This window comes from Etheostoma spectabile, chromosome 22 (genome assembly GCF_008692095.1).
Source record: "Etheostoma spectabile isolate EspeVRDwgs_2016 chromosome 22, UIUC_Espe_1.0, whole genome shotgun sequence".
Classification (NCBI taxonomy): Eukaryota; Metazoa; Chordata; class Actinopteri; order Perciformes; family Percidae; genus Etheostoma; species Etheostoma spectabile.
In genome coordinates this window covers 13,883,624-13,902,444 of record NC_045754.1, presented here as the reverse complement: position 1 = coordinate 13,902,444, position 18,821 = coordinate 13,883,624, and the positions used below count along the sequence as shown (strand labels likewise).

At 40.5% G+C, this 18,821-nt stretch overlaps 1 protein-coding gene and 1 long non-coding RNA gene across 3 annotated transcripts in view; one reads left to right on the top strand and one right to left on the bottom strand.

Annotated features, from left to right (window-relative positions):
* LOC116672650 (uncharacterized) overlaps window positions 1-15,567 on the bottom strand; it is a 19,350-nt gene extending 3,783 nt beyond the window's left edge. The window contains exons 1-2 of the long non-coding RNA XR_004327616.1: window positions 15,556-15,567; window positions 12,223-12,224 (exon numbers count right to left, since the gene is read on the bottom strand). This is a non-coding gene — a long non-coding RNA (uncharacterized LOC116672650). The remainder of the gene's footprint in view (window positions 1-12,222; window positions 12,225-15,555) is intronic.
* Window positions 1-18,821, top strand: part of stau2 (staufen double-stranded RNA binding protein 2) — a 99,597-nt gene that overhangs the window by 24,501 nt on the left and 56,275 nt on the right. For both annotated transcript variants that reach the window (XR_004327615.1, XM_032504569.1), the window contains exons 6-9: window positions 83-242; window positions 6,388-6,495; window positions 13,792-14,004; window positions 14,462-14,599. Coding sequence is in view for 1 of the 2 variants with exons in the window: in XM_032504569.1 (XP_032360460.1) it covers window positions 83-242; window positions 6,388-6,495; window positions 13,792-14,004; window positions 14,462-14,599 (619 nt within the window). In the remaining variant the exon portion in view is untranslated. The remainder of the gene's footprint in view (window positions 1-82; window positions 243-6,387; window positions 6,496-13,791; window positions 14,005-14,461; window positions 14,600-18,821) is intronic.

The following is an 18,821-nucleotide window of genomic DNA, read 5'->3' as shown; positions in this document are numbered from 1 at the left end:
TAATGAGACACTCCCTTCCTTTGTGTCTATATATCTTAATACTTACTGTTAATATAATATATAAATATGTTGTTTCTTCCAGGTACCATTATCCTGTTCCTAAGATCTTCTATGTGCAGCTGTCTGTGGGGAGTCATGAGTTCATTGGTGAGGGACGCACCCGCCAAGCAGCCAGACACAACGCTGCCATGAAGGCCCTGCAAGCCCTGCGCAACGAACCCATCCCTGAACGGCCACCACAGGTAAACACACAAACAAGCACTTACAAACTGAAAGCCTCACAGTAGCATTGCGTACCAGTAGTTTATCAAGTGCTTTTTTACTCCTCCTCTGAGAATCACTGCCACCATTTTCAGTACAGTTCCATTACTGTAAAAGCTTTGACCCTACTTTGTCTATTTACAACTTGAATATATAGTACATAGTATCCCAGGGTAGAAGGGCTGCAACTTAACAATTATTTTTTTATTAATAAATCAATAGTCAAACAATAATTGCTTTTTCCTCGCAGGTTTCTCTATAGAGCTCTCCCTACAGCTTCGGAATAGATATTTGGCAGCTACTATGTTTACTTGTGTCTGACTCCTCGCTCGGCAAATCTGACGTGTCCTCTTTCTCTGTTCCCCCGATAAAGCTTTCCTAAGTTTCTGTTTCTTTTTTGCCGGCTCAGCCATGACGATAGTGTGAAAATGTCCATCGCAACCTTGTTAGCCGGTTCCTGAATAGGCTTATGTGTGCAGTGCCGTGAAGAAATTTGTTACATCGCGAGACATGAGTTCACGCAATTCCGGACACAGACGCTATCCAATGGCTCCAAAGTTAAGTTCAGTTAAGGTAAATTAAGCTATGAAAACTGCATAGTTCCCCTTTTATCTTGTGGTATATACGTTAAAATAATTAAATAAAAATAAAGACAAATGATTTCCAATTATGGGAACTCATTTCCAATTAATTACAATTATAAACTTAAATATATTCAGTTAACCATCACATAAGACAAAAAAGTCTTGAAATCCTCAAATTTGAGAAGTTGAAACAAGGATTTTTTGTCATTTTTGGGGGGAAATTACTTAAATCAATAATTTGTTTGCAAATTAACCAATTAAAAAGTGTATTTGTTATAGCTCTAAAATGTAGCTTATATGCTAACATTAAACACGTATTACTGTGGAAATTTAAATAGTTACTGATTAGTTGTGCTGTCTAACACGCAATTTCAGTCTTATGAAACCTTTTGTCCCCTCCTCCCCACAAAGCTGTTCCATTCCAAACCTGGTGTTCTGTCAATAATTCGCCTTCACTCCAATCTCCACTCAAATTGTCCTCCAATCATTGCAACCTCATCTCTACAACACTTTTGTCACCTTGTGACGGCTTTCACCTCAGATGTCTCTCTACTCAACTCCCTTTCACTTTAAAACCCTTGCCTTAATCAAAAGACAAAGGATTTGATCTGTTGGTGCCCTCCCAGGAAAAGCTCTTCAAATAGTGTCATGCAGTGTTTTTTTGCACATACTAAGATAAATACATGAACACCTTTCATCAGATTGAATCCAAATCCTCCTCCACTCTAATTACTCTAATGTATTAAGCCTAGCAGTCTGCATAGTTTAGTGTGCACCTGGCAGGAGTGTATTTGCTCTCTTAAAAAAAACAACACAACAAACTTTAGTACTTTTTTCTTTCTGCTTACTCCCAATGACACTGTACCTTTCCAGAGTTTCCCCTCAGGCATAGCTGTTAACTGTTGTTATCATCTCCCACCGGAAATCAAATTACCCCGTATCCTCACCGCCTGGCATCACTGATGGTTATTCAAAACGCTTTGGCTCCTCTCACTTTCCTGACTCGCTGTCTTGTGGCGTCGGCCTCCATAAATGTGCTCATTGTTTGCTGCTCCTTCTGAGTCTTGCTTTACAAATTGAGGCACATTGTGTCTACAATAAGTCTGTCATTCTGTCTTGTGTGTGTGTGTGTGTGTGTGGGGGGGGCTAAAAATGTTCTTAAATGTTCTTTTTAACTTTGGGGCTGTCAAAGTTTTATTACCACAGGTAAATATTAGTGATTCTCTAATTGTGGTAGAGTAACAGTATGTAACCATAGGAAACAAAAAAGTATCTCCAACTTTACAAGGCTCCAGGCAGTATAGATTGTCTAATAAAACTGTTGACTTAACTCGTAAATCTCTGCCAGTAGGTTGAGATGCTGGTGATACTATTAAACTAATGTCTGCTGCTAAACAAGTGTGCTTCTTATCTTCCCTCACAATCACTGGTCTGACTGGGTATTTACGAGGGGAAATCTGCATTATTAGTTTCTAGGAAAAAGGTTGCACAATCATGACATCATTAGTGTGAAGGAAGATGTATTTAGATCTGTAAATTGCAACCTTTTTATAGTAAAACGTTTACTTTTCTAAGAATTAAGTCACTCTCTCCATTGGGAGACCCTTCTTTTGCCCTATTACAAAATGAATTGCCCCTGAGCATAGATGTGAATATGAAGCATTCCGTTTGCCCACAGTCACTGTTCACTCAGACAGCTTCTTGTGCGTGAGAGTCATTGTCAAGTGAAGAACTCTCTGTGTCCAGTAAATCCATAAGTACAAGCAGCTCCAACGTCAAATGTAGCCCTCTATTTGTCTTTGTCACAGAAAGGTCTCTGATCTGCTTAGTTATTCCGGTTTGCACGCTAATACACACCCACAGACGGATGCGGATGCTTACACCCTGCAGCTTGTTAATGCAGCCTTGAGAGGGGATTCGCACTATTCAATCACACACATTCAGAATGCTTGAAACAGTGGCAGATGCGTATGTGACCATGAATACATATTAGTATTTTAATGAAATCATGAAGGAAGAATGGATGAGGCCCTTTGGATTGACTCACTCAGGTTTCTTTCCACATACATACAATACAAGAAGCAGAACGTGCATGTCTCAGGACACACTAATCAAAGCACACACACACACCACGCGCCTCTCATCAATGTGAGGTCTTTCACCCAGTGCGGTAGGTGCATCGTACCACGTGACTGTTTCCTGTGAAATCCAAGAGATCTTGAATCATGCGTTGTATCAGGTCACACAATGAGGCAGGAGAAGGGAAGAAGCCCAAAGGGAAAGACAGCAGCCATTCAGATGTAATCAGACAAAGAGCTGGACATGAGAAGATAAAGATTAGGACAGCACTGCATTCCCATAGACAATTGGCACCAAAGACCCCTTGTTTAAAGCTGATGATATGATCTCTATGGCACAAACTGTTTATTAGTAGAAGGGACAAATAGCAGGATTTCTTTTCAGAGGTGAAAACAATCATCATTTAGTCTGTCTGGTCCATATTTAAACAACGTTTAAAAAAGACATCAAACTGAAGGCTTATGTCATCTGATCTCACTTTTAGAATGACTTCATAGATTCATGGGCGGCAAAATTTGTGGATTGAGAAAAATGTCTTTGAATTATTAAAGATGCTCTAAGCGATAATGAGTGACGAACTTCTTGTTGACGTTAAAGTATTTTCAAACAGAAAATAGGTCTGCCCTCCCTCCTCCTCATCCCGTCCCCTCCCCCTCCCTTCTGTGCTTCTGCGCACTAACCCCCCACCCCCAAATTCTTCTGGTCGGTCGTTGGCTGGAACGCTAGAACACTGTTTGTGTATGCTTCGTGGTGCAGGTGGGCACAGTTTGTTTTTGTTACCATTTGTAGACTCTGGGCTGTCTACAGAGACCGCGTTTTTGTACAGTGCGTTCTGGGGACAGGCAGCTCATGGATAGCGAGGAGATGTTTGCTGTATGTGACAACAAATGTTATAGCCTAAAACACGCGTGACATCGCTTAGAGCACCTTTAACATAGCCAATGTAAATCTAAAGAAATGTGGGGTTATCCTACTGAAATCTGCTGGTGCTTTCCCGCTGACCTTAACTGTCTTTTCCTTATTACTTTTCAATGTATCAGCAGTTTCATGCCTGATGAAAGCACACATTTTAGTCCTTGTTCTCTCTAGTTTCTTCTTACAGTTCTTGATGTTTACTAATAATAATTTGATTCTCTAGAACAGAGAGTTAATATGTAAAAAATCTCACAATTAATGGACTTAGAAGACCTTCCTGTACAGACATAGGACCACCAGTCCTGGTAAACTAAGTTCTCAATCCCATATCAGATAAGGATCTTATCCAGAATACAGACAGGCTTCTCGTTACAGCAGCTCGGCTGACACCCACCCTGTAGGTGTGTTGTGTAAGTCTTGGTTTGATATGTGCCACAGTTTTGGGGTCACTTGTTTTTTTTAGTTTTTAATAGCAAAAGATTTTCTTTCCATTTAAAATAAAGAAAACTCTCTACTTTATTTAAAATGTTAAGAACTCCGACATTTGCATCTGATCAGTAATTAATCTAGAAGAAAACAAGACTTGAAAACAATAGGTTGAACAGTGTCAACATTTAGTTGTGGTCTAATCCACTGCATCCTTTTTTCACTTTTGCTGGGAAACCATATTACTTCCAAACAGGGACATACATGATGTCAACGAAACTTCCAGCTTTGGTTTCTCTTTTGAGTTCACCATACCATTGATGCTAGTTATATAGGTCAAGCTAACCTGTAACAATATTTGGTTTATCTAGCAGTTGACAACAACAAGAAACTGCCAAAGCTTTTTAGGTAGATAATACATTACTTAAACTAGTGTTACAGAACAACACATTTCAAAAGTGGCACCAGTATGAGCAGAAACAATTAGTACAGTGGTGTGAAAAAGTGTTTGCCCCCTTCCTCATTTCCTATTCCTTTGCATGTTTGACACACTAACTGTTTCGGAACATCAAACCAATTTAAACAATAGTCAAGGACAACACAATTCAAAACACAAAATGCAATTTGTAAATGAAAGTGTTATTTATTAAAGGTGAAAGAAAATCCAAACCATCATGGCCCTGTGTGAAAAGTGATTGCCCCCCTTGTTAAAACATACTATAACTGGTGGTTGTCCCCACCTGAGTTCAATTTCTCTAGCCACACCCAGCCTGATTATTGCCACACCTGTTCACAATCAAGGTCACTTAAATAGGAGCTGCTTGGCACAGTAAGGTCCACCAGAAGATCCTTAAAAGCTACACATCATGCCGAGACCCAAGAAATTCAGGAACAATTGAGAAAGAAAGTAATTGAGATCTATCAGTCTGGAAAGGTTATAAAGCCATTTCCAAAGCTTTGGGAATCCAGCGAACCACAGTGGAGCCATTACCCACAAATGGCGAAGACTGGAACTGGTGAACCTTCCCGGATGGCCCGCCGCCAAAATTACCCCAAGAGCGCAGCAACGTCTCATCCAAGAGGTCACAAAGACCCCACAACAACTTCCAAAGAACTGCAGGCCTCACTTGCCTCAGTAAGGTCAGCGTTCATGCCTCCACCATCAGAAAAGACTGGGCAAAAATGGCCTGCATGGCAGAGTTCCAAGGAGAAAACCACTGCTGAGCAAAAAGAACATCAAAGCTCGTCTCAATTTCTCCACAACACATCTTGATGATCCCCAAGACTTTTGTGACAACATTCTGTGGACCGATGAGCACAAAGTGGAACTCTTTGGAAGGTGTGTGTCCAATTAGATCGGGCGTAGAAGGAACACTGCTTTCATAAAAAGAACATTATACCAACAGTAAAATATGGGGGTGGTAGTGTGATGGTCTGGGGCTGTTTTCTGCTTCAGACCTGGAAGACTTGCCGTGATAAAGGAACTATGAATTCTGCTGTCTACCAAGAGATCATGAAGGAGAATGTCCGACCTCTGTTCGTGTACTCAAGCTGAAACGAACTTGGGTTCTGCAGCAGGACAATGATCCTAAACACACCAGCAGTCCACCACCGAATGGCTTTGAAAAACAAATGAAGACTTTGGAGTGGCCTACCAAAGTCTTGACCTGAATCCTATTGAGATTTTGTGGTATGACCTTAAAAAGGCAGTTCATGCTCGAAACCCTCTAATGTAACTGAATTAGACAATTCTGCAAAGATGAGTGGGCCAATTCCTCCAGGACGCTGTAAAAGCCTCATTGCACGTTATCGCAAACGCTTGGTTGCAGTTGTTGCTACTAAGGGTGCCCAACCAGTTATTTTTAGGGGGCAATCACTTTTCACACAGGGCCTGATGGTTTGGATTTTTTTTCACCTTTAATAATAACACCTTCATTTACAAATTGCATTTTGTGTTTACTTATGTTGTCCTTGACTATTGTTTAAATTGGTTTGATGTTCCGAAACACTTAAGTGTGACAACATGCAAAGGAACAGGAAATGAGGAAGGGGGCAAACACTTTTTCACACCACTGTATGTACCCTGTTAGTATTATGACCTCTATTTTTCCGTCTCTTCCAGAGCCCAGAGGAAAAAGGGGAGACTGAGGAAGGCACTGATGCCAGCAAATCAGAGATCAGCCTGGTCTACGAAATTGCCTTGAAGAGGAACTTATCTGTCAACTTCGAGGTGAGAAAAACCTGACGGAAATGACCGTGTGATGCCATTATTATGAGGATAAGGCCACACAGATAGGGAAAGTATGTGTAGTCATGATGTAAGAACTACAAAAACTAAACAACTAATTAGGAACTGAAAGAGTCACACTGAGGATAATATACCACCTTATCATAAGGAAATAAGAATGTTGCAAGAACATGCGTGTTTACACAGTTTAATTTTCCCATCAGTGAAGTCATTTATCTTAAAGAGTGTCAAAAAAAATAAGTGTACGGGAAGTTTTTGATAGCTTACCGCCTTCTTAAGGCTTTTAGAAATTCTTATGGTGTTAAGTTCAAAAATGTTTCTGGACTGATGCAGGACATTAGAATGGGTTTTAATGACATGGTTCCATTGCCTTTGGAGGTGATTCAGCTGATAAGGAGCTGCTCAATGTCAATAATACGGTACTGTAAGATGAATTCCTTTAGCGGTTGGCCTAGTGTACACAATTTGACTTATATTTATAATCGTATTGTATTGTTTTTTCTAAACCTATATTTAACATGTTCCTCTTTAAATTATCTCTTATTATTTAGCTGCAAAGTTTGACAATTACATTTATATGTGCATTAGCCCTCCAATAAATCTTTATTTGTAAGGCAAGGTGTCTTGGACACAATTTCAACAAAAACAGACTTTCATGAGGTGAACTTATATCACAGCTGCGTTAAATATTTACACTTAATGCACTGTTTTTTATGGCTTCAATGCTGTCTTGTTCATTATTTTTGCACAAATGTATGTGTAATTCAGCATGACATGTGAACCTTGGGATTTGGTCTAGAACTCTAAATAACATTTTGATGGCTTGAACAGTGCTCACGTGCACATCATAACCCATATAAATGTGTAATAATGAAAGTCAGTAAAGGCATGAAAATATTAAGAAATATTATGAGTATGAACCCTGCTATAAAACTATCCATCTATAACATTGCCTTTTACTTTCCTTTTCCCCCTCAAATCAGCCAAAATGCCTTTTATTGTCTTAAATTACAACCTTACAACACAAAGAGTCCGGTTCCTTCATTTGTTCTGTTTACTGTCTGCCTTTGGGTCCTGCACAGTTTACAGAATTACAGTATGATTGAATCTAATCAGTCAAAAAATGTGCCTTTTTACTTGAGTCATTGAGGCAATCAATACAGAGCTATTGAAATTAAAATTAAAAGTCCAGCTGCTCAATATCAAGAAAATTACCTCAATTTCACTGCATTACATAGAAAGTGTTACCAGCTGTATATTTTAAGACTAAACTAATGGAAATGCTGTACTTGACCAGCCGTGCTGCTTGTACTCTGAGTTATTAGTCACACACCTGCAGCTGACTGTTAGTCCGGCAGCCCAGAGCCATTTGATCAAACGAAAAGAGTACCAACATTTGTGCACAGGGGCATCCAGGGGATGACCTCTCATATACAGATATGAATGTCTGCCCGAGCCCCACTGCTGCTTTTGGCCCCTAGGGGCCTCAAAAAAGGCTGATAAAATGTGTTTGATCACACATTCAAAAGTACCATCTCAAACCAATCTGATATGTACTGGCAGGTTACACATAGTACTGAATGACCCCTGCCAAAAAATTATCCGCTGCGAAAGAACCGTCAGACACCAAAAAAGGGCCCCTCAGATATGGCCTAGATCTAACGAAGGAGGTATCACATAAACCACCTTCAAATGAAAAAGCACATCCCACGAAACCCGAAAAATCACCATGCCAATTACTTGATGCAAAGGGCCTACCAGACCAATCTCATATTTGGCCTTTTTTGGTGTCTGCCTGTTCTTTTGCAGCGGACACTTTTTCTGGCAGGGGCCATTCGGTACTATGTGAGACCTGCCTGTTCATATCCGATTGGTTTGAGATGGTACTTTTAAATGTTTGATCGTACACATTTTTTCAACCCTCTTTTAGGCCCCCAGGGGGCTGCCAAAAGCAGCGGTGGGGCTCCGGGAGACATTCATATCTGCATCCCCTGGATGGCCCTGTGCTCAAATATTGATGCTCTTTTCGTTTGATCAAAAGGTCTCTGTGCTGCCGGACTATGTGCATTTTTTTTGTTGAGACAATGAGAGTAATCTCTAAAACTACTCACACATGCAACCTGCAAATTTGATTACTTTTTTTTTTTTTAATTGTTGAAAATGAGAGAGCAAGTCTGCCAGAGTTGGCCAATGTTTGTGAGATTGGGAGGGTCCGTGAGTAATTAGTCAACAGCGTGGATAATGTCATGAACACTCATGTGTCTCGCTATCGTAGCATCACACTCATCGTCCACACATGCTGTTGCATAGCATTGTTATCATGTTTCTGTAAAAAACACGATGTTGCAGTCCATAATACATTTCCAAGTGGTGATCCGCAGCCAAAGATCATCCATTTTGTTTTCTAAAGGCCGTACATTGGCGAGAACAAATGCTGAATAGTGTAAGAAGTTAGTTTTTTGCCTGTGCCACTAACATTTTTTAGTGCTTTTCAGTGCTCCTAGTCAAAATGTGTTAGTCTGGAGCCCTGGTCAGTTTAACACCCAGCGTACCATTAGAGGAATTAAATCGGAAGCCATCTCTGCACTGACTTGCTTGCTCAGCCAGAACATATTCACAGCTGCGTCTGAGAAAAGCTTTTTGCACCGAAGGGTTGGTGACCTTGATAAACTCAGCTGGGAGCTGCCCCATGCTGCTACAATCTCCCGCTGGCATGTTTCCCTGGATAAGACAAGGGTTATCCACCTTGCTCAATATTTTAGTTTTGCCCAACAAGTTGCCTCTGGCCATTACAGGGAATCCTACCATTGCTTTTCTAACCGTAAGAGCCACTGTCCCCAACTTTTCCAAATCCACAAAGAAGTCTAGTGTGTCCTTATGTGACCAGCAGGGTCTGTTCTTTTTGGCTTTTACCATATCTCAGCTGACTCATCCAACATCCAATATTCACTCCCCTCTCTTTTACTGCACTCTGCAAGGTGCCAAAAACAAGGGAGGCTCAGTTTACTTTGTGTGCCCCCTCCCTTCCTCCACTGAATCCCTGCCCTCCACCTCTCCTACCATCGCCCCCAAACATCACACAGAAGGTGGTAGCTTGTTGAGACTAGAGGGATAGTCGGCTGGGAGGTGAGAGGAAATGGAGAGACAGGGAAGGGTGGAAGACTCTTCTCACTCTGTTGACTTTGCTTGCTAATAAAAGTTTACACAACATTGGAAAAATTATCTGGAAAGCTGTCCAATCCTCCCTTTTACATCCTCTCCCCCCCCCTTCTTTGTTTGAAAACGCATTTGCTCATTAGAGCATGACACGGCTATCCTTCCTGGAACCATTATTAATAATTTCAGTCAGCTAAAGCTGATGTGATGTGATTTATTGTCTGCCATGTCTTCGCCACTTTCATTTTCAGTCCCTCCAAAATGGAAGCTGACAGCGGCGTTTTTTTAAAAGCAAACCACATTCCTCCAAACGGTCTCTGTTCTGCTCACTGTCAGTCTAAAGACAGTTCCTTACTGCTGTCTGATGAGCAGTAAATCAGTAACTTCTCTCCACTTTGTCTTAATTTTGACCATCTATCCATATCTCCGTCAACAGCTCTTCTTTGCCTATTTTACAAGTTGTGATTTGTGGGCCTGCAGAGATGACACTGTTAAGCTTTGTTTCTTCGGCCTTCTCTGTGCTGTAACAGTTTTACCTTTTGTTGTCTTTTCATTTTCTTTACACACAAAAACTGTTAATTGATTAGTTTTTGTTCTCCATTTCTGCATTTCAGTCACGCTACATTTGTTTTCCTGTGCAATGTCAAACTAAACTGTCTGAAGTCCAGGCTGCATTGAGACAATTATCCTCTCCTGGCATGACATACCTTTCCATTCCCCGTCAAATAAAAATAAAATTGAATACCCCTGATGGCTCTTCAGCAGATTCCCTTTCATCCTCAATCAGTGTGTTGCATGCATACGCTGTGGTTAGAGACCAGTGTGAATTACACATGTCTCTATGGGTCTTTTTTTGCCCATTGGGTCCATTACAGTATAACTCATTAGACAAAGTTTGGCATCATCTCCTACTCAGCTATGTCACAGCCCCTTTACCGTGTCGTCTTTGATGCACTGAGAAGAAACAGTACACTCCCACACCCCCAGTCAAACTCACATACATACACGCACAGTTACACATTCATTAATCCTACACAAAACTGTAACGGTCATCTCTTATGTGAACGGCTTTCACAGCATCCATGTTTTCACATCATCTCCTCCCTGCCCTCAATGGGGCATGAAATTACCCATGAGTCACCTCTAGCAAGTGTCTGCTTTCCCATCCCTCTGCAATGATGATGGTCGCCACCACCCTGAAAGCCAGTTGGCTCATTTAATCCCCCTGTCAGGCAATATCAAACAGATGTCAGCATCAAAGAGGAACCAATCTATAAATCACAGCTTGTGTGTTGGATCGGAGGCTCTCTTTCCAAGGAGGACACAAGAGAAGAGGGTTCGGGCCAAGAACCACCCATCTTACAAGAAGCAGCTTCCCTCAGGGCTTGTCCATCCACGGCTCGTCACAAAAGAGCCTTTCTTCCCTCTACCATTCCCCACCATTGTCCTACCCTGCTCCCATAGCCTCCTCTCCCAGAGTACCTGAGGTCTCCTCAGACTGCTCAGGGTATTAATGTCTCTATGAGAAGCCGAAGCGAAGGCCTCCCATGTTAGAGAAAAAAGAGATGAAGCAACAAGAAGAGAAGGGGATCGGGGGGAAAAATCAACATTGAATTACAAAATGTTTCCTGTGTACAACCTGATCCTTGTGATTAGGTGGTAGACGGGTGTGTTTGTGTTTGTTTGCATGTATGTGTGTGTGGGTGTGCGTGTAAATGAATGGAAGTGCTGAAATCCCATCGGTGTGCCGCAGATCCTGTGTCGTCTGCCAGGAGACTGACTGCAGCTCGTCTGCCACCCTCCCGCGCCAAGAGTGTGTGACATGTGTGCACAGATACACACTTTTTTTGTCTCATGCTCTTTGTTGACTCTACCTTATGCATATACATGCCACATTTTTTTTTAGCTTCTTGTTACTTGTATGTTTCCTCTGTATGTTTCTACTTAAGACGGTACAAGGGAGTCTTATCAGTGCATTTTTTATTCTGTATTCTTCTGAATTCCCAGTGTTTTGTATAAGCAGATAACTTAGAAGAGCTCTGACTCAGTAAAACGCGTGCTTGACCATTTGTCTCTGTGAAGATAATGACCATTATTTCTAAATAACAAAGCCACAAATGTTTGAACAAATGATGTTACTAATCATATGTTAGATAACATACATGTTTTATACCATGAGCTTAATGAAGCCTAACTTGGCTATACATTTTACATTTTAAAGGAACAGTTTGATATTTTGGAAAATTAGCTTATTTGCTTTCTTACAAAGAGTAAGAGGGGAAGATCGATGCAACGCTCACGTTGGTTTGGTAAATATGTTGCTGCCGGAGCTCAGCTTAAACATAGCTGGATCTAAGTATATGAACTGAATAGGTACACATGTTTAGAAGTGTCTGTGATGGACAAGGAGTCAGAGAAGGCGTGAAAGAGTGATTGAGTGCAGCCACAGAACTTGAGGACAGCTGAAGAGGCTTCCTCTTCTGCACGCCCCATCATTCACTGCAACAGCATCAGAGAATTGTGTCTGCCGGTCAATAACCAAACACCTTTTACATCTACATTCCGTTAACAGGTCAAATTTATATTCTCCAAGTGACAAAATCTCAGCTGCGCAGAGCTAGTTATGTGCAGTGTTATCATCAACACCATCTACTGATTTAAAAAGGTTCAGAAATTGGATGTATCCAGTCCCATTGACGGTTGCAATGTACAAGAAGCTGCCATGTTATATTTCATTTTTCTGGTGATGAGCAAGACCAGAGCAGCGCCCCTGGGTGGGAGGGAGTTTGGCTGTTAGTTTGGACAGCTAGTGCTTCAAGGCTGCCCTACAACACGCATCCTGACTGTATAGTTCAACTTATTGTGCAGGAACGCTGACAGACACATTGACAGCAAACACAGGGCCAGTGTCATTCCTGTTAAAACAAATGTCCCGCAGTTACCCACGTAGGAATGGTTAGGATCAGGAAACATAATATATATAATATAATTGTAAGCCTGTATTTAAAAAATAAATCACTTCATGTACATATTATGTTTCTGCAGTAATAGGAGTGTTTTGTTGATGTTGTAGGAGTTATGTTTTTCAGGCAATTTGATCATTGTCTTAGCCTAATGAATTAGGCTTTACCCTTCTTTGTTTGGTTTTCCTTCACCAGACTCACATTGTCAGTTAAGTTTATTGAAAGGAAACACAAATTTGTGTGGGTATAGTTATATAGAAAAAAAGAAAAGGTATGCGGACATTATCCTTTGTTCTCCTCAAGGTCTGGTATTAGGCTGTGTTGATGTGTGAAGTATTTGAGGAATGCTCAAGGTTCCGCTTATCAGTTTAATCTGTTTTATCGGTCACTGGGTTCAAATTAACTGTTCCTACATTGCATCTGATTGCAACAATTTGTGCTGTCTACACCACAAATTGAGCTAAAAAAAAGGAGAGCAGGAGAGGGAGAGGGTTGGTTTGAGAAAGCCTACACACACAGCATTCACACACAGCAGCTACAGGGAAAGCGAGGGAAAAAGTCAGTGAGCCTTGAATCGAAAAAGCATCCACATTAGCCGAACAACTCGGTGTGTGTGTGAAACCTAAATCTTAACCTGCTACGCACACACTAACACACACACACACACACACACACACACACACACACACACACACACACACACACACACACACACTATTCCCGGTCTTCACAGGAAGTAGATGTGATTGCAGAAGCATGACCTAACGCCAGCCGGTGTTTGTTTTAGGTCTCCCAGGTGACCAGAGGCTAGAGGAAGGAAACTGAGCCCTCATCACTAGAGACTGTCATCTAGGAACATGTTTTGCTCTTTGCGTGTGTGCGTGCGTGCGTGCGCATATGGGTGGGTAGCACTGTGACCATTGAGAACAGATGTTTTGGACCACCTGGTGTAGCTGCTTGCAAAGTGCGCTGCACACACTCCTTCACACATATCGTGCACGACAAAAACACCCACTTTCCTTAAGTTTTTTCTGTCTTTTGTACTCTTTTAAATCTCTTCTGCTGTTTTCTGTAAATGATTTTGTGCCAACCCTTAACTTGCTTAATTTAAGTAAGTCCCTCATTTTCAAATTGTTCTTCCTGTATCCCTGCTCCCCAGGTGTTGAAGGAGAGCGGCCCCCCTCACATGAAGAGCTTCCTAACCCGCGTCAGTGTAGGGGAGTTCTTTGCAGAGGGTGAGGGCAACAGTAAGAAGCTTTCCAAGAAGCGGGCTGCTCTGTCCATCCTGCAGGACCTGAAGAAGCTGCCCTTCATCCCCATTGTGGAGAAACCCAAGACGCACTACAAGAAACGTACCAAGACCATCCTCAAGGTACTGCAGCCAGGCCAGGAGAAGCTGGGGCCTTGGTACACAGACACACTGTGATTTAATCCTGTGTATTAAAAAGACTTTACCTCACGTTATGCAGATTATTTTTTCGCAAGGTGCAATCAACACAGAAGTGTTGCCACTGGTCAGTCATAAAACATTTTAGCATTTCCAGAATTATTCATTGTCACCATTTTACTTTCTTGACTGCAAAATTGGTCAAAATTGACATGGGAATCTCACATTCAAAAATGTGTGAAATTTGAGAAATGTGAGATTTTTTCCTACTCATTTCCTATTTCATTCTATACATGTCTATATATTCTGCATCTATCCATTGCAGATTAGCGGGATGCCATTTCCATTCACTCATATACAGACTGCAGACAATTGTGATAAAACAATAGATGAATGCAATGATTGGAATTGGTCATTATGCATCTCCTCTTTTTACCCCCAGACGGGACCAGACTATGGCCAGGGCATGAACCCAATCAGCCGTCTTGCCCAGATCCAGCAGGCCAAGAAGGAGAAGGAGCCCGAGTACCTGCTGCTCTCTGAAAGGGGGATGCCCAGACGCCGGGAGTTTATCATGCAGGTAAACAATGTCTTTTTTTCATATTATTTTCATTTTCTCACTATTGTCACATTTCGTTATTATGTGCCCCTACAGGGAATTTGAAGTTTTAGATAATGTAGTCTAATCTAAATGTAGTCTGATTGAGATGGAAAATGGTGAATGGATAGGGGTTATGTATGCACAAGAAGAAAATGAACTCATCTATCACCTGCTGAACACTGTGTCTACCCAAAAGGTGTAGCTTGAGCAGGACGCCAGCAGAGCAACAGCAGCTTCAGTGCAGTTTAGGCACAGTATTGAGTGTAGGTCACAGTGTAGGTTATGTTTATGTGAGTTTAGCATGAGTAAAATAGAAGTGGATCTGTTCTGTCAGATGTGCGTGAGATGGACAACTTAAAAAAAACAAGACACAGTGTAATGGATAAATCAAAGGATTGGTTTATTTTCTTGGTGAATGCTCTATGAACTTGTTGTGGATGGTCCTGAGCCAAAGAGTATGTATACACTGACTTTCTTTATCAAGAAGGGAAACATAAGCCAATGGATAAACAAGAATAAACCCTCTCTGTCTGGCCAAAGGACCCCAGCAGCATAAAATAACCTTTTTAGACTAGAACACAAGCTTCTTGGTCTTCTCTTGGGGCTATTATCTGGTTTCCTATTCCTGTTATATGTGTTCTCTTATCCCAATGACAAGGCTTGAGGCAATTCTACACATAATTATTATGCATTTTTATTTCTCCTCTTGTAGCTGTACAGTGGACAATGATGGTATTGTTTTCAACATACAAATGTAACAACAGTGTCATTGATTATGAGGATGAAATGAGTTGTTAAGACAAAGTGCAATATTAATGCTGTGTCCAAGCAACACAGATTTTAAGATTAAATTGTTGGCATTATTGTAAAGCCACTAAAGTTGGTAATACAGTGGTATCTTGCTTTGCACCGCATATGAAAGCTTGACAATTGACTCGCTCTGGTTTTATTTTGCATGTAGTAGGTGATTTATAATTTTATTGGAAACTGTCTTGGACCTCCCCTGTTTTCCCCTTACCTTTCTCTACTCTTTACTCACTCCTCTCTGTCATCCTTCCCTTCCCTCCTGAAAACTTCTGTTTGATATTCATTATTTTATCGCATGCATATAAAGCTCAGAATAGATGAACATCCATCGTCTTGCTTTGCTCTGTGGAAAAGCTAAATCTTTTTTATAGAATTCAGTTGAAATTTCTAGGGCGGCACAATTATGGCCCAAATGATGATCACAATCATTTTGATCAATATTTAGATCACGATTATTTGTTGATTTTAACCAAAACAAATATTATTGTCACATAAACACATCCATATCACACTTTATCCAAATTGTGCTAGAGATCTTCTACAAGTCCAGGACTAAAAATCATATATTTACATATATAATCGATATATACCTCCATATGTTTTTACAAAGTGGGCTAAATGTTCAGTTTAAGGTCAAAGCCACTTTTCACAAGCTCTTTTATTAAAACAAATTGGGATTAAAATTAAACGCAAAAACAGGGTTTCCTTCCCAGATTGAAAATATACTGCTGCAATACATGTTTACATGAAAATTATCTGAAATAAATGGCCTCGAATATATTTAAAAGAAATGATCTCTGATAAAGTTCCTTCACTTATTTTCAACAACAGTAACAGTCTGAAGCGGGGCTGCGTGGAGAGTAAGAGGAAGAGGAGAAACACAGGGACGGCTTTACAGAAGAAATGGGTCATGCAATGCAACATTAAACCACATCGATATAAACAACATTGCTTCGTTTGTGGAGAGGCAGCGGATGTGAGGACGTTAGGTGCACCGGTGCAACCTAGGAAAAATGTTAGTCACACCCTAGAGCCCTGTGAGCTAACAGACAGTAACTAGCACTGGTCACTTCTGTTGTCTGAAAAACAACACAGGCGGGACAAAATGTTGCGTTTACTGGTAAACCTTGTGACCGATGTATGACGACTGCTATCTGTTGTGGAATTTTCCTCATGTTACTCTATCCTCTGTGACAGTCTACATCTAGAAACTAAGCTGCGTGGTGGAGGGAACAACTCTGACTGGCACATGATCAGACAGTGGTTTGTGGAGCAGTAAATTGGCTTTGCAAAAAAAAAAAAACGTATAAAAATATTGCTCGATCACACAAATTTGATTTTGGGAAGCCAAAATCGTGATCTTGATTAAAATTTGATTAATTGTACAGCCTTAGAAATTTCACAAAATCACACAGGCTGTCTTCTGTACTACCAAAAGATATTAGAATGTGGACTGTGTATAAGGAGCCAGTATTCATTAACAGAAAGAATTGACATGGTCTTGCTGCAGCAAAGACCTTTAACCCTTGACTAAGTTATGGAGGCTTTGTTATTTATCACTAATTCATCCAGGAAATAGAGCAGGGACTTTGCATGATGCAGGAATGTCATCAGATATCACAGATATCTTATTCAGAGTTGCTTAACATTTGTGTTGTCTTCCAGTCAACCATGAAAAGAAAAAAAAAAACTTCTGTTGTCCCTATCTCAATGTTTCAGTCAAAAAAAATTTGCATTTTAAATTTTAGTTTTTCCCCCCCCCATTATTGTTCACTTTTTTCAATATGTGAATCGTTTTTTCCTGATGTCTTTTTTAGCTTTTTTGGCGCCTTACCGACATCCCATATTTTCTGGTATAATTGTTTTTTTTTTTTGTTTTTTTTTTTTTTAGATGGGTCAAATTTCACCCAAGGACAACATGAGGCCATGCATAAAAACGCCACCTCATTACTAGATGTAATAAGTCTCTCCAAGTGCACTCAAATGCATTGTAACAACATTAAAAAAAATACTAGAATAAAAATCCTAAATGAATTAATGATTAAAAGTGAATTGAAAATTGAAAAATGTGAACTTGTAATTTAGTTTTTAGGTTTTTTATTTTAATTTGATTTCATTAATGCTTTAATGAGCTCCCCGGCTTGCTGCGGAATCATTACTGATATATTAACACTCCCAGTTGTGTTGTTCATGTATAGCAAATGTTTTGGATCTGTCATGATCACAAGATTATTGATAAACCGTTTGGTAGTCTTTGTCGGCAGAGATGGCAAAAAGGAAAAGATAGTTGCACTATTTTGATTTTAAGTGGCGATTTATTTGATTGAAGAAGGGAAAATGCAAATTAATTAACATGAGCATAAGATGGTTTCCTGTCCTTTACAGTTGGCTGTTGCTACAATCTGTGTGTATCCACAACCCCAGTCAGCAGTCTCAGATTCATGTAAATAAAAAAAACAACTTTCAAAGCTGCGGCAGTCCATTTTAATGTATGCACAACATTTTAACTTGAGTTCTTTTTGTCTCACTCTTCCTGTTTGTCTTTCTGTGTCCGTCTCTCTCAGTCAAACTCTTGCTCTTTGTCTTTCTTTTCCGTAATCCTCTTCTTTCATATGAAGAACAGAGCTTCTCTTAGCATCAGGCAGTAATTCAGTCTCAAACCTATTCTCCATGCCTCTTTGATACACACATTAGGCCCTCCGAATGTGTGTGCGTTCCTTTTGTGCAGTCCATTCACTCTTCTAAAATATCCACATTGTTTCCTTTGGTAAGCAGCAGGGCTCAAATGAGTCTCTGTTTTCACATCTTTTTTCTGAGCTTATCACTAGTTAGAGAAAGAGGCTCCAGGCAGCTTGTGTCAGATGCCTTTGAGTGGGTGATCATCTCTTAGAATTTCATAAAAGAGTGATTGTGTTTATTTTAGCAATTTGGTAATTTATTGAGGCTTTCCTCCTCATTGTATGTTGTGGCCTACTTGATGCATTCAGACAAGCACTTAGAGCATGTCAGCCCACTTTGAGTAAGTGCACAGAGGCCTGGCTGTTCACAGACTTTGGCTACCAGAATGTTATTTGTACTGTGTAATTGTCTGTTTGCATAACATAACGACGTCTGATATTCTCTTGGAAATTTCTCTGCTTACATTCTGTGTCGACAGACTTAATGTTTTGGGATCATTGAAAAACAAACACTTCCCTAGGAGCATTTTTGTGTGATGTAAATCGCACGGCCGACTTGGCCCAGTGAGCAAAGAAAGGTTCTGGGCTAAAAGGGAATCAAAGTGTGACAGGAAGAGGAGAGTCATGAGAAATCCCATTTAATCTTGTCTCTAGCAAATCAATCAGAGGTTCATTATCACAGGATGTAGCTGTACAGCCATGTTGTGAATCTGATA